We start from the raw sequence: 24,441 nt of genomic DNA, 5'->3' as shown, positions 1-24,441 counted from the left end.
ACAAAAGTTACAAATGTGTTTTTATTTACATTGCTTATTGATATTAGACCACCTAGATAGAAATCTTTTCATAAAAATAAAATAGACATTGCGGTTAACAATAGAACTATAATTTTATTGTTTCATTCGCCTCGAAATCTAGTTCAAACAAAAGTGATTTTGCTACTATTTTCATATTCCACCGAACTAGTAAAAATTTTGATATAAAAATGCTGCGTTCAAACCGATTTAATCATTCGATTGTCAATATTCAAATCAATATATCAAATCACATTGAAAATGTTGTCGAAAATTGTACTTTTTCTGTTCGCAACTTCGTTCGTGGTAAGTAGAAGTTTTTTTCAATCTTAAAAAAAAAATCTAATATCGAATCCATTCAAATTTTGAATTAGCTCGCTTATTGTGAGCCGATAGCTTATCCAGAGGCCGAGGCATTGGCTGAAGCTGATGCTGATGCTGAAGCAGAGCCACTCGCATTCGCCGATCCTGAAGCAGAACCAGAGGTAATTACTACGACAAGTTTTTTATTAATTATTAACATCTTTGATAGACTAGTAAAGTAGTATTACAATGCGTATCAAGTATTGTGATAGCGAAGTTCAACAAATCTGTACAAATAAAAATTTCGCCTGTTAAAATTCAAATGGAAAAATGTTTATTTGTACAATACTTGATACGCATCGTAATACCCCGTATTATGATCGATCTTAATAGTATCTTAATAAAATATCATCATAATAAAAATATATTAAAATTCGGGTTTTGACCCATTTATAGCCAGAGGCACTTGCCGACCCAATCGCCTATGCACTGAGAAAACGGTCACGAAAACAATCAAACACTGGGGCCGCAAAAACCAAACGTGTTAGTTACATTGTAACAAACCGTAAAAGCTCGAAATGTAAGAAATCATGCAAGAAAGGTAGCAAATGCAACAAATGCAGCAAATGCTCTCGTCGCCAAAGTTGTAAGAGCAAAGTATGTCGTAGACGAAGACGATGCTCGACAGCTGCCACAACCGCCTCAACAGCATCGACTGCATCGACTGCATCGACTGCAAGCACTTAAAATACTTGACGTTTACTGGCATTTTTTCAATGACATTAACATACGGAACTTTGCAATGTCTTTGTCATTTATCTTATTTAACTTATCATCAGAAAAGAAATACCTATTTATATTCTAAAAACTTATTTAAATAAACTTTGAGCATTTGAAAAATTTCAATTTGTTTTTCTTTTACGAAAGTCCGTTCATCCAGGGAGTTAATTCAATTATCCGTAAATTGCAATAGTATTTCAAATTAACTGCTGAGTTTATTTATCGAATCTATCGCGTTTTGGTGCTCGTGCTATTAATTATTTTGCTTCAAGTGAGTCTTCTGTCTCTGATGGCACGTTTCCACGTTCAAATATCAAAGACAAAAAGCAAATATAAAATACTTAATAATCCATTGATGATTCAAATCAAAATGAAAGGTCGTTTTTAAATTGAATTAATATTTTACGTAGCCAGGCAGCAGACACTAGACATATCAAGATGAGGCATATGATATCATATGCACAGGTACACTTGAGTGAGATGTGAAATCACTTCATTTGCAATACGCTGTTCAATTAGATTTAGATGGGGCATGTGATAATAAATCAATGTTATCATCAAATTTGTTTTGATGTAAAATATTGTTCAAAAATATGATTTATATCGACAAAGGAAAATCATATGCATTTAAAACGTCATCACTTGAAGATAAAATCAACTGATTACAAACAAGCTTATAAAATCTGTAGCGTCGGCATATTGCCATACAATCATCATATAGTCTAGGGGGTTCCGACTTAAACGAATGATCCATATGCGAGCGAATTTTTCCTATATATTTTGCAAATGTAAACGAATGGTCGCAAATGTTTCTTACAAATTTTGCGAATGGTGGCGGATGTTTCATACAAATTTGCGGACGGTGTCGAATGTTTCATACACATTTTGCGGATGGCGCATATGAAAAGTCATATTTTTACATTCAAAAAGTCAAAGTGACAGATTAGGTGACAGAGATTCAAGCCGAATTGATATTTTTTTTGGTAATATTGAGTGAAATTTTTCTAAAATGGTAAATAAATCTTTGCCACTCGTAATATTATCACTGTAAACGGTGCCTTGTGAAAGGTTTTTATTTTCATTGACGTAACTTTCAATTTCTTTTATATTATCTGAATTTATTTCTAAAATCTCACTTTTCGAATCGAATACGGCTTCTAAAATAATATTCAACAAATAATCTTGTATTTTTTTCTTCAACTGTTTTTTCAAATTTAGTTGAGAACAATGACATTGTGTTTGAAACTTCCACGACAAACTGAACACAGCAATGTGTATGTACAAATGTCACACGACAGTTTGTCGCATCTAGCAAGACGTATGCGGCATTCGCGAATGGTTGCGAATGAAATGTACGAATTTTCATAGATGTTGATGCGGATGAATATACTTTACTTCGTATATTTCATGTATGAATAGGAAAATGTTCATATATTCCGTATAAAATGGCATTCGCATATAGTAAAATGCCCCTTGCATATAGTCAGTGTGAAAGTTACCATGGTAAAAGAAGACGTTTTACACTATGCAAGTGCTAAATATCAATACTTTGCCCGCGATAGTTGGTAAATGTTGAGAAAAGTTCGTTAATTTGATAAATAATATGATTCAAAATTTTCACCTACACAGTGAATTTGCTAACGATTGGATATGGTTGCACGTGTGGATGGACGAGTCCATCAATAATTTTATTGACATCAGATGAAACACCATTGGTGTCTGGCAAGATTACTATGGACGAAGCTTCCTGGCTTGCATTCTTGATTTGTGTGGGTGGTATATTGGGAAACATATTTTTTGGATTCATTACCAATCGTTTTGGTCGAAAACTACTGCTAATTCTCATCTCTATTCCAACCAATGTGAACTGGTTAATTATTTTCTTTGCATCGAATGTCTATCAACTTTATGTCGCCCGGATAATTGGCGGTTTTGTCGGTGGTGGTGTATTTGTGATAATTCCATTGTTTCTATCGGAAATCGCATGTGATCAGTAAGGTTTCTACTATTTTTAAAGAAGCTGGATCAAACATGGAGCCAAATTGGTCAGCTATTGTTGTGTCACTTATTCAGTTGATTGGTGCGCAATGATTTTTCATTTCTTTCCTGATTTACCTGATAGAGCTGGACGGAAGGTACGTTATGTTTTTATTTGTAGTTTCAGTGCTTTTTATTTTAAATACACCTTCGTGCAAACATCAGTTTTTATTTTTGGTATCAACTTTCGGCACTGCCTTGGGCCTTATTACATTGAGAGTATATATGATGCTGAAAACGTGGAAATACAATGTCGAAGAACTTAATTGGATACCAATTGCAAGCTTTTCTTTTGTAATTTTCGTTGCGTCATGTGCAATTTTGACATTGCCTTTTCTTGTTATCTCCGAAATAATACCCGAAAATCTGAAAGAATTTGGCGTATCTTTTTGCATGACACTTCTGTGGTCGTTTGCATTTATCATACTAAAATATTTACCACTTCTCACCGGAACGTTGGGATTCCATGGAAGTATGTTTTTATTTGCTGGCGCATGTTTGTCCGGCGCGATTTTCATCATGTTCTACATGCCTGAAACAAAGGGTAATATTTCTCTTTTTTTTCAATACCTTATTATTATTTTCAAACATTTTCTTTTTTTAGGCAAATCATGAATTCACTTTAGATGTTTTTAATTCAAATTCGTTAGCCGCAAAAAGCTTTATTAAAATTCAAGTAAAAACTTCATATAATTTCGAGTAAATTTCAACATATCTAGTAATTATGATTAGAAAGAAAAAGAATGATAAATATTTTGTTTCTTTTTTTTATTATCAAAAAAAAATCTCCAGATAAAACTGAGAGACATAAAATGCTATAAAAATTGTGACTTTTCTGTGAATTATTATTTATTCCACATGACAACAATTGAATAAATTAATACGAAATATACTATATACGACCACAAAATTGTCTTTTATCTGCATATCAAAAGATATGTAATGAAATCAAATTGATAAGAATTTATCTATATTTATTGCTATAAATAGATTGAACGCGTTTGCATATTTCCATAGTCGTTGCCTTTACCAAATTCGCATTACATCGATTTAATTTCAACAAAAAGTTTGATTCCAAAAAGTAGTTCATTTCAAAAGCGTGAAAATGGTCAATATAATTGCTGCCAATTGAAAAAGAATTAGTTTCGGTTATTTTTATTTTAATGGAACGAATTTATTTTGTATTGTGAACTTCTTTTTTCAAAAAATTGAATTCTTTGACGAAACTAGCACTCACGTGACATTCAGAGGTACCAATCGATTTTTGTTGTCAAACAACGAAATTATATGTCAAACACGCTAAAAGCAGTATTAGTAAAATATTTTAGTTAGACTGTATTCGTGTATACAATAAATGCGTGAAGTTCTATGACAATACATTTGCATGTGTTTGTAATACATAAAAACTTCGTGGAAGCCCGTGTACAAAAAAAGTAACTGACTATTTTGGGACAAACTGACTGACTATTGACTGTAAAAACAAGCAATCGATAGTCAAAACGTCCCAAAATAATCGCTCGACTGACTGAGTAACTATAGTCGATTGTTTTCCATACAAAATTTTAAAATTCATGAATTCAGCTAACTATTTTCTATAGTCGATTGTTTTCCATACAAAATTTTAAAATTCATGAATTCAGCTAACTATTTTCGCTTACAGCCGATAGTAGCTTAGTCACTTTTTTTCCACTCGGGAGCTCATATACCAATACCAAAAAAGTAATATCGATTGACAGAATTTTGATTGTTGACACAAAATATGGTGTTTCTGTAAGTTGCTAGAATTTTAGCATAAAATAAGCCCTGATGTGAGTGTGACCAATGTGTTACTTTGATCGTAGAACATTCAATTGGAAGTTAGTAAATTACACAGGAATTTGATATGTTGAAATTTGAAACAAATACAGTGCAAATGCAGAGCGCCAAGTACCAATATGTAGCAGCATTTGTGGGTAAGAATGAAAATAATATAGCTTTTCTTATTATGAACGATTTTGATGGTGGACACATTTATTTCCATACATTTGAATAGTGAATCTACTATCAATTGCAAGTGGAGTTACAGGTGGTTGGTCAAGTCCCAACATAATCCTGTTAATGTCAGATGAAACACCGCTCCCGTCGGGTAGAATTACAATGGAGCAATGTTCCTGGCTTGTATCCTTTTTATATATGGGTGGTGTGTTTGGAAACATCATATTTGGATTCGTTACAAATCGATTTGGTCGAAAATGGCCTTTGATCATCATGACAATTCCAATGATGGTAATTTTCTTCAACATCATTTCAAATGTGCGGTATTAGCTTGATACTTTCTATCGATTTAGATAAGTTGGTTGCTCATTTTATACAGCCAGAATATTTATTATATTTATGCATCGAGAATTCTGAATGGTATCATCGGAGGCGGTTTATTTATTATAATTCCATTGTTCTTATCAGAGATAGCAATTGATCGGTAAATATACCATTCATTTAATTGATTCATAAATAATTTCGAATGGATAAAATTGATAAAATATATATATATAATATCGCTTTTAGTGTACGTGGCGTATTAGGCTCAACACTTATTTTAGCTGAAAATATAGGCATTTTATTGGCATTCATTTTGGGTCATTTTTGTGATTACTATACGACGCCGAAAGTTGTTATTGCTTTGATGATTATTTGCTCTGTTTTGCTGTTCTTCTTTCCAGAATCACCGCCATTCCTTATGAAACAAAATCAAGTACTTGTGAGTATAATAAGCAATTTTCTTTTAAAAAATGGGACAATTTTTTCTTTTATGGAATACCGAAATTTCATATTGTTCATCGAAATATTGATTTTAATTTATTGCAGGAAGCTGAAAAATCAATTCATTTTTATCAAAATTTAAATGGAAATAATGCCAACTACGAATTACTTCAAATTGAAATGAGTAAATTGCAAAGCATGTTTGCTGACATGAAAACCGAAAGTTCTTTAACATGGTCAGACTTAACAACACACACCGCTCGAAAGGCCATTACGATTGGAGTAGTTTTGGCTGCCTTGAATCAATTCTGTGGCTGTTTTGCAATGTTTAACTATACGTCATATGTATTCGAAGAGGCCGGATCGAATTTTACACCAAATGAATCAGCCATCGTTATTGGCTTCATTTCTCTATTTGGATCATTTTTGTCAACGAATCTTGTTGATCGAGCTGGCAGAAAGATTTTATTTGCAATATCCTCCGTGGGAACAGCTTTGGGTTTGATTGTTTTAGGCATTTATGTAATGTTAAAATCTTGGAATTATCAAGTTGAAACACTTAATTGGATTCCAATGGTGAGTTTTTCATTCGTCGTTTTCATCGCATCATTGGGTTTAATGACGCTTCCGTTTGTCGTCATCTCGGAAATTATGCCGGAAAAAATAAAAGATTTTTCCGTATCATTTTGTATGATTATTTTGTGGACATTAACATTTATAATGGTAAAATGGTTACCACTACTTACTGAATCGTTCGAATTTTATAGAAGTATGTTTCTATTTGCTGCAGTATGCGTGCTTGGGTATGTGTTTATCTTTTTTTATGTACCAGAAACTAAAAGCAAAAGCTATGAACAAATCATGGACTCACTTCGATAATAATCACTATACAACAACTATTGAAAACAATGTAGATTGCGATTGATAATTATTTCATTTGTAATATGTAATAATTGTTTGTTTGCTCTGTATCTGTGAACTGTGAAAAAAAATTTTTTTACACAATTATATGTTTATTTCAATAAATTCCATGTATATTTTTTCTATGACAGTATAAATGTTGGCAATTTTGTTTTGCTTTGGATACGAGAGATTCTTATCGAGATCGTACGCTCAGTTGTATTTTTTGCGTTGAAATTTGAGTCATTAAATAGTACGCGCACCTTCACAATTTATAGCTTTGAATATTTTATTCTAATCATCAATAAATCAAAGATCTATCCAGTGATGGGCACATTATCTGGCTAATTTGCCACAAATGTATACACTGGCTAACATTGAGTTTATTAGCGCCATCTAGTTCGTGCGTGAAAGAATATGCACATTTCACACACGTACTAATGAGCTGTTTCACTAAGCAATACAGTGAGGGTGCCAGTGATACGTGTTTTGCAGCAACCCAGTGGAGCTGTATGTCACTCAACGTCAGTGAGAATCGTACGTAGTCACACAGATATTTGGCCAACGATTGGTATACACCATCACTGGATTAATCGTTACGATGGACAAAATATTCAATCAAAGTATGCAAATGGCCAAAAATATAAAGTTGAATGAATATAAAAACCAAAAATCCTTCGATGCGCACAAGTTTCGGTCGTTGACTTGACCATATTTTATCTATTTCGAAACTTTTTACAAACACCAGGAATAAATGTTTAGTATAATCAAGTTTAAGTGCAATTAGATTGTTTTATTTGTTTTGATTGATTAGATTGCTGGTGACGCAACTTGCAAGTGATTGCGTGAGGAAATTATAATTCGGTGATAAAAATTCAAGCATTCAAAAATTAAATAAAATCAAATAAACCTGAACATGTAAACGTCATTCATCAATCATCGCGGTGACCGTTGTTAATAGACCGTATAAATTAATTGTGATTACATGTAAATCGGAATTTCGGAAAAATGGTGGAATAAAAAGTTGTGCATGAATCAAGTGCAAAATTTCAGTATTTCACCGCATTAGTTGGTAAAATTTAATTAGAATAAAATAAACACTTTTCATTGTATTAATTTCCAAAATCTTGTACAGTAAATTTACTGTCGGTAGCGTTTGGAATTATGGAAGGTTGGACGAGCCCAGCCGTTGTTCTTCTTACATCAGATAAAACACCATTGGCATCTGGTAAAATGACAATGGACGAAGCTTCGTGGATTGCTTCATTGATGTGTATCGGATGAGTACAATATTGTTTAATTTAAAAAAAAAAATTGTTTTCATAGCTTGGCTGGTTACTTGTTTTATTTGCATCGAATGTTTTTCATTTGTATGCTGCCAGAGTAATTAAAGGCTTTTTTGGTTATGTAATTGTTCCACTGTTTCTATCAGAAATTGCAAACGATAGAGGTGCTTTGGTCTCAACATTAGTTTTAACAGAAAATTGAGGTATGTTACTAGGTTACGCAATTGGTGGTTATTTTGATTACTACACCACGCCAAAGTTTGTAATTGGTTTGATGGTCTTAGTCGCTGTGTTGCTATTTTTCTTCCCTGAATCGCCCATTGTTCTTGTGAAACAAAATAAAATTAGTGTAAGTGGTGGTAAAGGAAGATCCGATGCAATCTTGTAGTAATTTAAACGCTGTTTTCAGGAAGCAAAAAATTCAATTCGATTTTATCAAAATCTGAGCAAAACTGTGAATGACGACTTATTGACAGACAATAAATTTCAATGGTCTGATTTGAAGACGAATAAAGTTCAAAAGGCCATGACAATCGGTGTTTTTTTTTAGTTGCACTCAATCAATTCAGCGGATGTGTAGCGATGTTGAACTATACAGAAACGATTTTCGATGAAGCAGGTTCCAACATGTCACCAACTGATTCAACGATTATTGTTGGAGTTATTCAAGTTTTTGGAACCATCATTGCTACAAATTTGGTTGATCGTGCTGGAAGAAAGGTAACAAATCTCTTCGCTGTATCGGAATTCATTTATTGATTAAAAACATTTCAGATTTTATTCGCTATGTCAAATTTTGGGACGGCTATATACGCAAATATTTTTGTAATATACAGATAGTAGGTTACTGATAAATTGTATTGACTGTTATATATTTTGTTTCCCTATGTTTACCAAAAAGTTCGTAATATTCATTGTCATTCTATAATTACGAAGCCTTATAATTGTCAATATTTGTCAAGAGGAAAAAAAACAATAGGTAAGAACATATTTGTTCAGAAATATTTTGTTCATTGTATTTTGTGAATGAAATTTTGAGCGTAAAATATATTTTGAAAATATTCATGTATTTATTTTATTGTCTCAAAAATATCTCAGAATCTAACCAATCATCTCGAAATTATGTCAAATAAACAACAAAACAAAAATGGCAACACTCACATTTTTTTTAAAAGATTGAAATGAAACGATTATCGAAACAAAACTCATGAATTATTCAAGAATCCTAAATTGATTGAAATAAATGGATTTAAATTTAAAAAAAAATATAGGAGACATCCGGATTTGAACCGGAGACCCTTCGATCTGCAGTCGAACGCTCTACCACTGAGCTATATCTCCGCATGATAGATGGCGGTTCGAGTTCATTTATACGTTTACGCCTTCAATGATCAACGCCTTTTAAGCATTAAATCACCATTAACATTCAAAGCTGGAGGCGTCATTATACGTAGACAAAATACTTTATTACGTATGCAAAAACCAAGCGTTCAGGATCGCATACATTTATGCGATACATTGAATGATGCATGCATCATTTTATGCGCATCAAATAACGCTAACGCTGTCGTTGTACGTGCGGATCTAGTAGCACACGACGGTCTTGCTTTATTGAACATTCACATCATTACGTGTATCATATAAGCACGTCGTGCGCTGTCAGGTCCGTACTCACAGCGACATCGTTAGCGTTGTGTTTGCGTTATTTGATTCGCATCAAACGATGCATGCATCATTCAATGTATCGCATAAATGTATGCGATCCTGAACGCTTGGCAAAAACAATCTGAGATTTTATCTTTGATTCAGAAAAACGCTACAACCTTTTAGATTAAATTTCAATGAATTGGAAAAATGTTCAAACAATTCAATTATATACAATTTCTTTTAAACATAAATTCAACAATGTTTTATTATTCTTATCTCTCTCTCTCTCTCTCTCTCTCTCTCTCTATTTAATAGTATCATATTCTAGGTGCAATTGAGAGTCTCCTCCAAGAACAATTTTTCACAATTAACTATAAAAATCTCAGATTCAGTTGATAAAAACTTAATAATAATTTATATCCGGATATTGAATTCATTTGTTTTTTTGTTCTGAGCAACAACATCAAGAAACATAAATGTGATCAAATATTTTTTATCAAACGGAACTTGTCAAGTCCACTCAAGTATTAAGAATGATTACGGGAATATTATCGTTGAAAATGTGATGAATATTGTTATAATCTGTCAAAAATAATGTTTTTCGATGATTTTTTTTTGTAGTTTCCTTATGCCGGATAGTACTGTAAAACTTTAGCTCTGATTGTATTGTGCAATTGAATTTTTCAAAAACTTTATTAATTTTATTCTAATTTAATCGCAAATGGATGGTGAAAAATTACACTTTGAATCATAAATCTGAGTTAATTTCCGCAAACATTTTGAAATATATGCAAGCCAGATGAGACTCAAAAAAATAAAATAAAAATAAAATAAAAAAACACGACCCTGACGTGATTCGATTGAATTCGATTTAATATTACATAGATCATGGTCCAAACGACACAAGACTCGAAAACATAAAAAAAAAACACCTGACCCTGAAGCGACTCGAACGCTCAATCTTCGGATCCGAAGTCCGACGCCTTGCCATTAGGCCACAGGGCCGATGTATGTTAAGTATAGTAACCCTTTATATACATAATTAATTTCTCATCTTGTGATTTTGTTTTCAATTCACTTGAAAACATCTTTTTTTTTAAATAAAAAACAAACAAATGGAATGGATTTATAATGTGTGTGTATCATATTCTTGTACACATTATGAACTGAGCCGGTGCAATAGTTTGATTCTTTGAATAAATAATTAGTTGATTATAGCAATTAAATTCACCACCAGTTTTGTTGTTTCAACGAAATCCATAAACTTTAGTCCGACAGAAGGATGATTAAAGGAAATTAAATCGGTACTTTTGGCACACGGAATGTAAAATCAAAAGCAATCAGAGTAAAATTGCATTTTGTAATTTATACAGAATAACAGATAGAACAATGAAGCATACTCAAGCCAATAAAAAAATCAAATTAGCACCTATATCCGAAAACGATGATCAAGTTATTCCTCCAATTCATATTTTCAAAATTCGAAGACACACAACGAAGCAATTAGTTTATCATAGTCGTACTGAAAGATCATTGAATAAGTACACTTACGCAATAAATAACAAATAACTGTCTAGTATGCAGTTATATGATACAATAGTTGTCTAAATATTGGGATTTTAGATACCATCATGAAATGAACCCATACCAGGTAGTTTTTACCTAACGTTTCTTTCTATTTTGTTTTTTGTTTTTTTTAGATGGAGCACACGTGAAAAGGAGTTATGCTAAATTTTTTAAAATCATTATTTTATAACTGTGAAGAATGAATAAATGCAAACAATATAAAAATAACCAGAAAATGATTCAAGTGCATTAAATGTCGGACTTCGATGATTGAAGACATCCGAAGATTGCGGGTTCAATTTTTTGCTGAACGAATGTATGGCCATTAGTGCAGCAAAACTAAATTTAATCTACGTGTTTTTCCTATTGAATTCGATTTATGTTTTCGATTGCAGTTCATCGGCAGGTCGGATTCCATTTTATATGTGTAATATATATCGGCCCTGTGGCCTAATGGCAAGGCGTCGGACTTCGGATCCGAAGATTGAGCGTTCGAGTCGCTTCAGGGTCAGGTGTTTTTTTTTTATGTTTTCGAGTCTTGTGTCGTTTGGACCATGATCTATGTAATATTAAATCGAATTCAATCGAATCACGTCAGGGTCGTGTTTTTTTATTTTATTTTTATTTTATTTTTTTTGAGCCTCATCTGGCTTGCATATATTTCACAATGGTTGTGGAAATAAACTCAGATTTATGATTCAAAGTGTAATCCCCGTCCTGGTCGTTTTTTTATTTTCTTTGGGAGGTATTTTTTTTTATTTTCGATTGATTGTTGTTTTTTTTTACTAATGCAAATATTTTTCAACCTTAGAACTTAGATTTACGATGTAAAATCATCCCATGCATTAGAATTAAATGTTTTGTTGTGAAATTTTAACTTTTATATGGAAAACTTTCAGAATAGAGGGTGCAAATCGTTGGCTCCACCTAATTTTGTACCGCGACCATTTTTATATCAGAATTTAGTCCTAAATTTGTGCTCTTAGATCTTTTATAAAATTAAAAATTAAAGATATCAGATAAATTGTTATAAACCCTTACAATATAAATGCAAAAAGAAAAGAAATTCAAGTTGTATTTTCAAGAATATATTTCCAAGAACCTAATAATTAACGATCCGAGTGATCGAGTAGAAGATAAACAATAATTTGTAGTGTCTAGTATTCAGTTGGACTTCGTCGCCTTTTCTCTTTCTTAAAAACGAGTAATCCGGTGAAATAACCAGCTACACTTCCACATATATGAGCTGAAAAGCTAATTTTCGGCTCAACACTACTCCAATAAATATGCTTCAATACTGAAAACAACAAATCGCTAAAAAATAACAATAAAATGGCAGTCATTCGAAAGGAGCGATATGAAATGATTCTCCAATTCTACAAATTAAAAAAAAAAAACAAAAATTCAATTTTTTTGTGCACAGTTGATACAAAGACGACTTACCAAAGTACATTGGCTCATATGACCAAATAGCAAACTAAATACGCCTCCTGAAGAGCCCACTATACTTTGAGTTGGATTAAACAGCAATGATCCAATGGCTCCAAATACAACACCAGAAAAGTACACGATCAACACGCGTAAATGACCCTCGGTCGTCTCTAATGGAAGCGCAATGAGAACCTACCGTCCAAACAAAGTGAAACAATCAACCGTTTGCATTAGAAAAGCTCCTACAGAGTGGAGCCGGTTGAATTTGAAAAATTCTGAAAAGTTTCGTTCCAATTCTACCTGAAGCACAACATTCAGCATCAAGTGTGTTAAATTGAAATGTACCGAATGATATGTGAAGTAACGCCAGATATTTGTTTTCAGATGTGGATTGAACGTGAGACGAGCGATAGACACATTGCAAGCGACAAAATAAACAACCACCTGAATCAAAAAAAAAATCGAATCGTTTTGAATAGCTGCGCACAATTTCACACCATCATTGACATTGGTAAACAAACCTGAACAACACTAAGTAAAATGATAATCCATGGTACTTTCCATGTGTAAAATTCCTTGATTTCCTGAACAAATTGTAAAGTCTTTCCAAAGCAAACGGTGCGACTATCCGACTTTGATTTTTGTTCAATTCGTTCATTTGTTCTGAGTAAAATTTGACAATTTTGAGCGTCATTATTCGCATTTTGTGCTTTTATTTCACTATCCACTGTGTAAAAAACTTTTAAGTTTGAACTTTTGCCGCTCACACCATCAATGAATTTTATAGACTCATTTGATGAATTTTCAGCAGTACACCATGACGAATTCGAAATGGAACTCATTGTTTTGTAAATTTCAAATTATCGACTAGCAAAATTTGAGTAAAAAAAAATCCTTTGTTTAACTACACGATGACAGATAGGCTCTTATCAAAATCCGATTACCGAAAAAATGCAAAATCAATTTCTTATCAATAGATTTCAGGTTGCTGAACTTTTCAAAAAAATAAAATCGTCACTATGGCTGAGACCTTTTTGCTTGACTAATGCTCAATGAATGAAATATTGATTCGGCCCCCAAATATTTAAAGTGCGAAAAAAGTGTACGTGTACCATTCAAATGGCTCGTACATATTGTACACAAATAAGATAGACGATACACACCTAAAATATGCGTTCGATTTTTTTAATTCTTGGTTAAAGTTCCAAGAACTAAATTTTACGTTGCAAATTCGACAATCATTTTGATTTGATTTTAAACCATGCCATATAAAAGTTGAGTTGAACATTTTTATTTGTGTATTTAGTTGATTTCAGAGAAAAAGAAGGCGAAACATTCGGCAGCTATGTCTGATTCGATCCGTTAATTTTGAGATCACGTTCAATCATATTGTGATGTGATACGAATTTTTTATACAACACAATGATTTCAAACGCGTACCGACGTTGACGTATTTGGAATCATATGGCGCTATTCATCAACCAACCAATAATCATGCTCTCTATGGCTTCGATCAATTGAATGAAACAACATATCATATGGATTTTTCAATTATTATTATTATTATTTTAATACTGATAAAAAAAACACCAAATCTCAAGTCAAAGACAATGCGATTTTTGTCACAGACAAAATGTTTCTACTTTAACATGCCCAAAAATGTTGTTGATACAGACCGTATCATACAGTATATTGATGATTGTGAATAAATTAAATAAAAAAAAAACTTGCACAGCGAGAACATTTATACACATGAATGAAGACCAAATGAATAATTCCATTGTGCGCCTGAAATCAAACGAATCGTTCAATTCATATCCGAATAGTGTCGTCCACATTGCTTCCACAATGAAGATGAATGATGATTAGAATGGAGTTTCTGCTATGATTTTTGCATTGGACGTGGTGAGTGTGTTGTTTGTGATTGATTCACCGAGCGATGAAGCAACCTGTGATGAAGTGGAATTACGTTGACCGCCTTCGGCATTTCGACATTCGAACTGAATGTGTTTCGAACGCCAGATTTGCTTCAGTACATTTGAAACCTGAATATAATCATAAGTATCAGTATCCCGTATTGGCTTATATGCAGTTAAAATGATTGAGATAAAATGAACGGTGGCAGTTGTTTGCATTGATTGTGAGAGAGAGATTATAGTATCAGTTTCTTACTTGCGGTTGGCATCCGATAACGATGAAAATGAAAACACCTTGCAACGTATTTATCAAATCCGTAACAATCCATATGTAGTGTGAGCCTCCAAACCATGCACTATGAGTCCATGAAATCAAATCGAATACCCATGTGACGCCCATCACACAAGCCAGTTTCATACAAATTTTGCCTAACGTCGTTCTATAAAAAGTAAACGAAAAGTGGCATATGTAATTTGTTGCTAAAATGTCAAATCGGTCGAATGGTTTGTCGCTGCAAGGGGAATATGCTACCGTTCTGTTGTTGATTTGACTTCCTCTCGTTTCCATAGGCCGCAAGTTAATTGTCGAGCGGTTGACGCAAATAGTACAAAGTTTATAAACAGCAAGACTCCAACGGGTCCATAAAAGAATGCAAACTTTTCCAGATTTCCTATTTTAGAGACCATTGAAAAAGGGCAAAATAACATTTTGTTTTTGTTGGTTTGAGCATTTTTCGAAAGAAAAACTTTTAATTGCATTTCGTAAATGTACTCGTCGCTTTTTTATAATAAAAATGTGATCAAAGCCAAAATTAGATTTTTGTTCTCGTTGCTAATGGATTAAACTCAACAAATGGATACAAACCAGCAAACCAATACTCCGATTCACAGAATCGAGGCTTAAAATGAGTGTCTTCTGTCACCGAATCGGTTCGCATGTGACCCAAAGTAGCCGCAATACCAGATATTAGAAATGGAATACCAAACGCGTACATTTTGTATATTCGTAATCGCATTTTTTCCTGTCTACGTTCAATAACATTGGCCGAAAATCTCTGCAATACACATAAAATTGTCTGAATGAATATAAAATTCTTTTTATGTCCCAATGACAATGATTCTATTTTCATTTCCAAAAATTCTTTTTTACATCGTAAATCCAAGAATTGATTGCAAATATTCGTTCGCCGAAAAATGATGTGGAACGATTTTTTTTTTCTACGAACTTGCAAAGAAAAAAATATTTAAATCGCATCCAATGGCAATATTTTTTTTATATTCATCGCTTTTTTTTTATAAGTCGAATACATAACATAGAACCTAAAGTATCTTAAAACCTGAGCTGCACTATATGAAGAGAAATTCGGTATGTTTTTTGTTTCATTGAAATGTTTACTCGTCGGTTTACGGTTTCAACCATCACTTTCAATTTTATGGTTTATAGTGTGCCGTCTATTCCGTTTTGAGCACTAATTTCCGCGAATTGTATACTACGCGGACGTGCATTCGTAATTAGAGTCTTTGTTGATGCAATGATTCGACGAAGCTGGTTGGCCGCCTGTTTGCTATATTATATTCAATAGTCTTAATTGAAATATGTGCAATTGTTATTAAAATCTACGCTGTGCGTGCTGAATCGAATCAAATTAACCGAAACAAAAACCAAGACAAATTAACATGAACTCGGTGAATAATTAGATAAAACACAAAATCGCCTACGTACAATTAAAACGCAGCCGAAATACCATTTAATTGCTTTGATTAAACCAATTCAGTCGCATTTAATTTAGCCCTTTTTTGTCTTTGCAAGCGGATGAATCCAATAATGTAGGTGGACTTTTAAAGGAAAACTTTTTTGAAGATTGACTTTTAAAAACTAAACTTATAAAGCATGTAATGGCCAACATTATTGGCTTGTTTTGTGAACAACACAACACGAGAGATGAAACAAAAAAAGCGTGCACCACTTTATGATTTATGTTGGCAATCGTCCAATTTTCGACGAGAGAGCAAAATATAGCAAAAGTTTGTTTGGAAGAAACGGATTTGCGTGAATCATGATTCAGTGATTTAGTAGAATTTATGAAATTCTATTTTCATATTTTACGGTTAATTTGTGCAGAAATAAGGCGTAATAAGTATGGCTAACAAGTATTTTATTCAAGTTATGTAGCTTCATGCAAACATTTGAACTTCCCTGCCCCGAAGTATATGTAGTTTTCACATATTTACGCACAACGTTTTCTTGAATTTTTCGGTAGATTTTTTTCCTTTCGATGTTTTGTTACATTTTCATTGAAATGGATTATTTTATAATAAACAGACCGCAATATCAGCGTGTGCTTTATTGCTGCGCTCGCTACAAAGTATCGATGGAACAGTGTTCGTAATTCGAAAAGTTTAAAAAAATACGTTGAATTTGAAAGAGGAAACATATTCCGCTTGAAAGTAAAGTTTAATTTTTTTTTCTCCCCGTTTCACAAACTCAAATTGAGACTAAGTTCAGATTATGATGTAATAACTGATGAAGTCTCTATAAATGATGATATAACATGTGATACATATGTATGTGAAGCAAATGATTCGAGCTAATAAGTAACTTGACGGACTCAAACTTGAATGTTGAACTCGTGAATGAAGCGAATGTTCGTAAAATAAGCGAATGTTGTCAGTTGCCACTTGGATTTAACACCAATTATTACAACGCTCTCGAAAATCATCTCGAAACTAATGAATGATTTTCAATGAGAATAATTAAAAAGGATTCAATTAGCGCATATCCGAAAAACCATTCAAAGAATTTCATGGGAGCGAAAAACAATTTTCATTCACCGTGACACTTACCGAAAAGCAAATGTAGATATTGATGCACATTGTGTTGAGCCAAAAGAAAGCAGACAGGAAAAAGAAATGCATACAAACGGCTGGAACGACATAAAATGTACAAGAGAAAGAGATAGTTTTAGTGTGATTTTGTTAAAAGCAGTAGACAATTTTAAATGAGTTGACTTTTGTGTGGATTTTGTTGGTTTTTTTTTCGCCTCTATTTTGGCAATGTGCAGCTAAAGCCAATGCCGTTTCATAATTTACTCTATTCAGACAGTGTGTGTGTATGTGCGTTTTATGTTCTTATTTTGCTCTATACGGAATCTGATGCAGTGCTTTCAACAATGAAGAAAAAGTTCGTTCTCAAGATTTATTTTGTAGGCAAAATCCATATAATCAAAGCTTCGACTTTAAAACCTAGGTTTAAAAAAGTTGCAGCACTTGCTTCCTTCTCGCCGTCCGACTTTTATTTGTATCCACTATTTTTGTTGTGTATCGTTTTTTTTTTCTTCTCTCGTTCGTTCGTTTTTCATTTCAGTTACCGCTGTTGTGGATGTTGGTGATGGTGTATTCAGCTTTTTAGCATTTGGGGCGAAAAACACAAATTCACACAGCACAAACTATTTGAACAATTCCTTTGAGCGATTTCCATTCATTACGGCGATTGTTTGCGATTTCAAAGGAGAGAAAATTGAAATTGTCTTTGCCGTTCGGTGAATACGATGAACGTGTAAAAATTCGCAGTAAAACTTCTGTCTGGAAATCGGTGATGCTAAAACCGGGCTCTTTCAAGTGCGAATTATTTCAAGACGAAAGAAACGAAAGTTGATTTGCAAAGAATCCGTTTTTCAAGTTTTAAATCTCTTTTTGGCGCATTCAAGCGTACATAGACCCGTACGCAAAAGAGAACTAGAAATAATTTAAAGTTTTTATTGTAAACAAAAAAAAAAAGAATAGTGTGCACACAGAACGGCATTGCGGGATATGAGTCAAATGCATTGCATATTCATTATCTCGGTAGTTATCGGCTTGTTTCGATTTTCTTGTTTGCCATAAACTGCAACACTGTTGCGAATTTATTAACTACGATTCCGACTTGTCAAATTATTTTTGTTACTTCATCGTGATTCATTTCATTTTATTTGGTAAATGCCAATGTTTTTTCCCCAAGACTAAACAAATTGTACATTCTACAGCAAAAGAAATGCAGCAGTCCATGATGTGTTTTTTTTTCTTTGTGTGAAATCTCATTTTTTGTTCGGTTGTGACTGTACGATTGATCATCAAGTTTGCTTCATTATGTCGATAAACATTGAAATGCAATCATCGTAGACATAACAAAGAAATTTTTAATAATCGATAAATTGAAGTTTGTTTTTGTTTTGTGCAAGTCACCACTTGGAATGAAAAAGTGATGATGTTTCAGTGTTAACTTTTGTCACAAAAACTGCATGCACATTTTTAAATGATTCTTTTTATGTTTGACTTTGTTATTAAACGTGCATATATTTATTCCGTCGGGGCGGTGTGTTCAACTGTGGTAAAAGTTCAATCAGTGGAAAAATTACAATTGAACACAGATATATTCAAAATTCCTGTGCCGAATTATGGAATTTTCTCTATTTCCATTCAAAATGGCATGCGTTTTTTTTTTTCCTTCAAAATCAGTGCATTGTTCATGGACAATAATGCCGCGATGAGAATCGACTATGAATGAGCAATGCATATTCAGTTGCAGGCCTAAGTTTTCATTTCCATGCGACTATCACGCTAATACACATACAAGTATTAAACGCAATTATTCTGAAAGGCAGAAAGAATCCTCAAAAATTTTTCAAACAAACAAAGGAAACCAAACAAAACCAACACGAGAAATCGACTATTCAATGTGAAAAGAGAAAAAAAGGTGCAATGAATCTGCCTGCACACAAATGATTTCCGCCATAAACAAAAAGTCATTTTCGAGAGTGAGCGGAGCTATTTTGGTTGCATTTTATTCGCCTTTTTATGTGCGTTCACCATAAATATTGTTCAGTCTGTTTTTACGTTGGTCTTTTTTTGTTGTGCTTCAGTGGCGCGCTCATTGTCACAACAAAATGTACGCACATATAAATTTTATTAAAGAATTTCCGTTAATATTTTGGTCGTTTTTTTGTTGTTATTGAAAAATGTGCTGATAATGTGTGCAATCCATACACGTTAGCCAAAAATGCGAGTGTGAATTTATTGACATTAAAATTTCGCCAGTTGTTTTGACGTTTTAGATAGAGCAATGATAATTTTTTGTATATTTAATTAATTATTATGGTTGCATCAGATTTCTACTCCCAAATGGCATTTTCATCGATTCAATGGCAATGTAATTGAACAAAAAACGCACTTTTATTTTAAAATTTATTTATGTGTCTCCTGAGAAAGAGCATTTAAAAACCAATAGTTTTTATGATCGAAAATTTGTAATGTGAGAGGCTCATAAATCTGGAACATTTTTCGATAAGCTGATAATGACCCTGCCAAATGTTTGTCTATGTAAACTTGAAACTTTTTAACCGTTGCCGATGTATCGGAAATGTTTTGCTTCCAACTTTTTTTCTGAATGAATGTTAAACACCATCGATTGGCATGCGAGCAAAAAAACGGCAACGACACAAAAATCCAATGTAAACATGAGTAAGTTTCCGTCAAACTTTTGAATACCCATCCAACGACACAAAATGCCAACAAAATAAAAAGCCAATATACGATTGCCTATTGGAATTCGTTTTATGCTAGTTTCGTAGTATATATTTTATAGTTTAACACATACGTACCGATGGAAAAGCATGTTAAACCGTTTGCATTTTGTCCGAAGAGTTGGGTGAGTGCCAGAAGAAGATCACCAATCAGCAAGCATGTAACATAAAATGTTTGACAACGCCAATGAAGTATATGATGATTTGATGGTAAAACATAACGTGTTGCTAACGTCACCAATAAAAACACTACGGAAATTAACAATCCGATCGGAAACAAGATGAGGCGTATATCCTAGATTGGCGAAAATAAATACTCTTCAATGTGCATTGAAAATTCCATTAAAAACACCCGACAGACAATCCATCTTTTATGCAAATAATACTCGAAATTCGTCACACATTACACAAGTAATGGTATTGGAAATTTACCGTTTGAGGAGAGAGATGATCGGCACATGTAAACACACTCAGTTGCAATTCATTATCGGTTGTATTGTAGAGAACGTGTTCGAGACAATAATCCTGCCAATCGACCTCTCGCTTTGATTCTAACACTAAACGGTTCGTATTTCGATCCAAACTCGACTCTTTGAATGCTTCCGCAATCGTAAAAAAATTGCCAATTTTACAGTCGGGGAAACCGAATAAAACATCATTTTGCGTGGAATTCAACACATCGACGGTGTTGTCGTCAAATATGAATCCATTTGATGGAATACATGTGTTTTCGTGAGATTTGTAAATTTCGTTTTTAACGCAGCACTTTCGAATTTTCGTTGATTGTCTTACATCATGATCACAAACAATCGCAGAATCTCCACTGTCAACACAGTAATTGTTTTGATCAAAGAATTTATTTTTTTCCGATATATACAATGACCCATTCGAGCCAAGTACAATTTTTCCGGCGCCTACATAGTGTTCAGGCTCTTTACACACCGGACGGTATTGACGATACTTCATATATTTCGGGGCAACACCTTTTGGGTCAAAATACTTTTGTTGTTTGATCATAAGAATCAATGGCCACCATTTATTATCGTCATCGATTATGCATGCATTATTTTCAACGATGAGTCGCTCACCCGGGCCACAGCACTTATTCACAATGATTCCATTTTTTTTCGATGGCACAGCTTCACTATTCCTTAAAACTACGAACACAATCAATGCATTGATGAATAAAGATGAGCACGAAATCGATTTCATGTCATTAAAATGCAATTTTATTTCGATGACGAGATGAAACGTTTTGAATTGTATATAAGAGAAATGTAAACATGTCACTTGAGAATTTCAATCGATGTTTCTTGTATACACCAAATAGCATTGCATTGCCATTTAATGTCGGTGTAGTTGAGACACAGTAGTCAGTAGTGTGCACACACTGGCCCAATGGGCACACTCAATTAATTTTTCGAATATAATTTAATGGTTTGACTTTGAAAATGCGCGCGCGTACACATTGAGATAGCGATGAAATCGAAAAGCAATATTTCGTGCGAATTAACTGAAAAAGCGTTGACCTGACGGCGAACCGCACTGAATGGCAACTGAAATTCACCATACGAATTAAAAGTTTGTCTGTGATTTTCGGATATTTGGATGGTCGGCTGTGATTATCGTCTGTTGATATTTGCCGTGCTTTCGATTTTTTTTTTTTCATTCGCTTTTCCTTCTCTTTTCATCACACTATATTCTGTGTTGCTTACGCCGCTTCTCTGCTCCTCTCTCTCTGGTTTTCGATCTCTGTTGGATACGGCGAGATGGCAAAGCAATACATTCACATGTGTCGTACTTTGCTCTTATTTTCATGTTGATTTTTACTTTGTGATGCTTATTTCGGAAAGTTTTAGGTGAATGGGAATACATGATGTGTTTTTGTTGTACGCTGTTGTTTGCTGTATTACTGTTCGATTTTTGTTTTGCAAATACAAACGGAATCAATGTTTTCGATGTGTGAAATTTCATGCGGTTGGGTTAGCTCAATTGCTCACAATTTACCGCTTCAACACTGAGCGGTTCACGATTTATGCCGATTCTCTTCTCTGTTTTTTTCTTCTGAATTTCTTTCAGTCGCTTTAAAATTCGCTGAAAAAACTATTATAAAAATAGACTATTCAATCAGCATTCTTTCATGCATTTTGCCAAGATAGTCTTTCATAGAATATCTTTGATATCAAACAACCAATTTAATTGAATTTAGATTAGAAATACGTATATAAATCACTGTAACGGTCTGCTTTTTAAGTGTAAACATCTTTTTATTTGCCGCTACTTTGTATCTTGTGGTTTTTAGTATTTTGTTTAAATTATAAATCATGCAGTAGAAAGAATTCAAAGGCCAAACTCATATTTATACTCGCAAAATTTGATATACGCAACAGATATCGAAAAATTGATACTTTTCGTAGAAACAGAAAAAAAATTAGTGGAAATAGTGTGCCCCAAAATTAATCAACAGACCAATGATCACATATGAAAAATCACAGTAAAAAATATTTGCTCACATCGGCGATTTCTGAAATTTTCTCTCAATTTTGTTTTTCACGACGAAAAACTAAGATAAATTGATTAGATAATTTGGGTGCTTGTTTTTTCGTTCATAACCGACAAATCATCTGTAATATTATAATGTGGAAAATTCGCTATAGTTGCCACATTTTTTATAATTACGTCTATTCATTGCTCTTTCACCGGGTCCTATATTTGATTTGCTTATAATAAAAGTCCCACATATATGTCATAGCGTTTTATAATTAGATTTATATGGTTCAACAAAGTGGCGCTTGAAAATGATGCTTGTGGACTTGTTTCATCTCATTCGTCTCGGTTCGTCTCTGTTGTAGAAACGACAGCAGCATCAAAATGTGATTCCGTCGGTTTGTTATAAATTGCATATACACATACAGAGTTCAGTTTATAGACCACAAAGTTTATGTCATGATTACAAAAACTTGTGTGTAAAATTCTTTGAAGGCAATCAACACTCGATGTGCTGAAGGTTTTTTCTCTCTCCGGTCATCATATCTTTTGGCCGAATTTATGCACTGACCTTTCTGAAGAAAAAGAAAACGAAGACGAAAAAAAGAATACAGCAATGTCCGACGATGCAGTATAATTGAATGAACACAATCAATGGCGTGTGCAACACTCGAGAAAATTAAGAGATTTCCGTAAATCTGCTGTATTTAAAATGTACTCTTCAAATTCACACGACAGGATTTCTTTTTGTTGAATCGAATGTAAAAAGTTCTCCTTTGCTGCCACGACAGTTTTGAAATGCAGTGCAAAGTACAATGCCACGCATTTAAATCATCATGACAATGCACTCATACACTGTATTTCTCTGACAAAAAAAAACTCTTTAAACACAGTCGGCAGTCGGCTGTCGCCGCCGGTAACAAACAAATTTCATTTTATGAGGAGTCACGAACTAAAATTGCCATCAAACAAATAAAATGTTGATCCATATTTTTAATGCTCGTTGTCATTGCATACATTTCCTCTTAATCCACATTTATTGAAATTCTATAGCCGGGTTTGTTGGGTCTTTTTTTCGGTTCGGCATCTCATCGCATCAGTCAGCGTTTATAATTGTATATTGTATATTTCACAATATCTCGTCTCCATTCGCAATGCACGAATATGAAACACATACACACTTCCACACTTAATTCCATTTTTACACGTTTCACAATTCGTTTATGTCATCAATCAAATATATACTTACACAGATTAAGTCGGTTTATGCTCCGGCATGAAGAAAACGCACATACATGTATACATTGTAATAAATTTATTGCTTGGTTAAATACTTGATATTTTACAATTTAATAAAAAAAAAAATAATAATAATCTTAACCGAACGAAATCGATAAACAATATGCATATTCGCATTTAATTTGCCATAAAAATAGGTAAAGGACTTATATGAAAACAAATCAACCAATCAGGAAATAAATATTTTTTGCTTTTATTTAATACAAATCATCGTTTATCGCTTTATTATGTTGGTTTATAGGTGTTATTGAAAAGTTCATCACTAAATTTGTAACGATTTGATCACTTTTTTGGTAACGGCTTAATTACTAAAACGTTTTCTCAATTGAATTATGTCTCACCAATTCTGTGGCAGTTGTAATGAAACAAGGGGAGTCACACACTTTTTTAAACATACCAATATGAGCGAAAATGGTAAATATTTACCGATTTTCGACACACCAGCATTTTGGATAATTTCAATGTGCGACCCTC

The 24,441-nt window shown here is 33.2% G+C and overlaps 5 protein-coding genes, 3 non-coding genes and 1 pseudogene across 9 annotated transcripts; 5 read left to right on the top strand and 4 right to left on the bottom strand.

Moving 5' to 3' along the window:
* The first annotated feature begins 229 nt into the window (after window positions 1-229).
* Window positions 230-1,222, top strand: LOC116338100. The gene is made up of 3 exons (XM_031763169.1): window positions 230-324; window positions 393-503; window positions 778-1,222. Exons 1-3 carry the CDS (start codon window positions 280-282, stop codon window positions 1,066-1,068), a joined length of 447 nt encoding a protein of 148 aa, XP_031619029.1. The 5' UTR covers window positions 230-279; the 3' UTR covers window positions 1,069-1,222.
* A 1,379-nt stretch (window positions 1,223-2,601) lies between these two features.
* Window positions 2,602-3,753, top strand: LOC116338255 (facilitated trehalose transporter Tret1-like). Its single transcript, XM_031763385.1, has 5 exons — window positions 2,602-2,662; window positions 2,731-3,094; window positions 3,224-3,236; window positions 3,304-3,682; window positions 3,743-3,753. The coding sequence occupies exons 1-5, from the start codon at window positions 2,602-2,604 to the stop codon at window positions 3,751-3,753; spliced, it is 828 nt and encodes a 275-aa protein (XP_031619245.1).
* A 459-nt stretch (window positions 3,754-4,212) lies between these two features.
* LOC116338099 (facilitated trehalose transporter Tret1-like) lies at window positions 4,213-6,757 on the top strand. 2 transcript variants are annotated; one of them, XM_031763167.1, is made up of 7 exons: window positions 4,213-4,388; window positions 4,799-4,908; window positions 4,980-5,090; window positions 5,171-5,403; window positions 5,466-5,596; window positions 5,683-5,875; window positions 5,983-6,757. In XM_031763167.1, the coding sequence occupies exons 3-7, from the start codon at window positions 5,021-5,023 to the stop codon at window positions 6,754-6,756; spliced, it is 1,401 nt and encodes a 466-aa protein (XP_031619027.1). In that variant the 5' UTR covers window positions 4,213-4,388; window positions 4,799-4,908; window positions 4,980-5,020; the 3' UTR covers window position 6,757. The 2 variants fall into 2 exon arrangements, with proteins under 2 accessions (XP_031619027.1, XP_031619028.1); XM_031763168.1 differs by lacking the exons at window positions 4,213-4,388; window positions 4,799-4,908 and having other exon boundaries at window positions 4,933-5,090.
* Window positions 6,758-7,941: 1,184 nt separating this feature from the next.
* LOC116338254 lies at window positions 7,942-8,903 on the top strand (annotated as a pseudogene).
* A 429-nt stretch (window positions 8,904-9,332) lies between these two features.
* Trnac-gca lies at window positions 9,333-9,404 on the bottom strand. The gene has a single exon. It is a non-coding gene; the product is annotated as a tRNA-Cys (tRNA).
* A 1,239-nt stretch (window positions 9,405-10,643) lies between these two features.
* Window positions 10,644-10,715, bottom strand: Trnar-ucg. Its single transcript has one exon. It is a non-coding gene; the product is annotated as a tRNA-Arg (tRNA).
* Window positions 10,716-11,715: 1,000 nt separating this feature from the next.
* Window positions 11,716-11,787, top strand: Trnar-ucg. Its single transcript has one exon. It is a non-coding gene; the product is annotated as a tRNA-Arg (tRNA).
* Window positions 11,788-12,397: 610 nt separating this feature from the next.
* On the bottom strand, window positions 12,398-13,561 carry LOC116338019 (rhomboid-related protein 2-like). The gene is made up of 4 exons (XM_031763044.1): window positions 13,229-13,561; window positions 13,008-13,151; window positions 12,720-12,899; window positions 12,398-12,652 (listed from the first exon to the last, which is right to left on the bottom strand). The coding sequence occupies exons 1-4, from the start codon at window positions 13,547-13,549 to the stop codon at window positions 12,434-12,436; spliced, it is 864 nt and encodes a 287-aa protein (XP_031618904.1). The 5' UTR covers window positions 13,550-13,561; the 3' UTR covers window positions 12,398-12,433.
* Window positions 13,562-14,342: 781 nt separating this feature from the next.
* On the bottom strand, window positions 14,343-21,713 carry LOC116338018 (probable G-protein coupled receptor Mth-like 1). Its single transcript, XM_031763043.1, has 7 exons — window positions 20,614-21,713; window positions 20,260-20,476; window positions 17,468-17,547; window positions 15,489-15,678; window positions 15,156-15,294; window positions 14,880-15,063; window positions 14,343-14,752 (listed from the first exon to the last, which is right to left on the bottom strand). The coding sequence occupies exons 1-7, from the start codon at window positions 21,391-21,393 to the stop codon at window positions 14,573-14,575; spliced, it is 1,770 nt and encodes a 589-aa protein (XP_031618903.1). The 5' UTR covers window positions 21,394-21,713; the 3' UTR covers window positions 14,343-14,572.
* Between the last annotated feature and the right edge of the window lie 2,728 nt (window positions 21,714-24,441).

This window comes from Contarinia nasturtii, unplaced genomic scaffold (assembly GCF_009176525.2).
Source record: "Contarinia nasturtii isolate CC-2019 unplaced genomic scaffold, AAFC_CNas_1.1 Cnas_scaffold_350, whole genome shotgun sequence".
NCBI classification, from domain to species: domain Eukaryota; kingdom Metazoa; phylum Arthropoda; class Insecta; order Diptera; family Cecidomyiidae; genus Contarinia; species Contarinia nasturtii.
The sequence above is the reverse complement of the archived record's forward strand: the minus strand, read 5'-3'. Positions and strand labels throughout refer to the sequence as shown.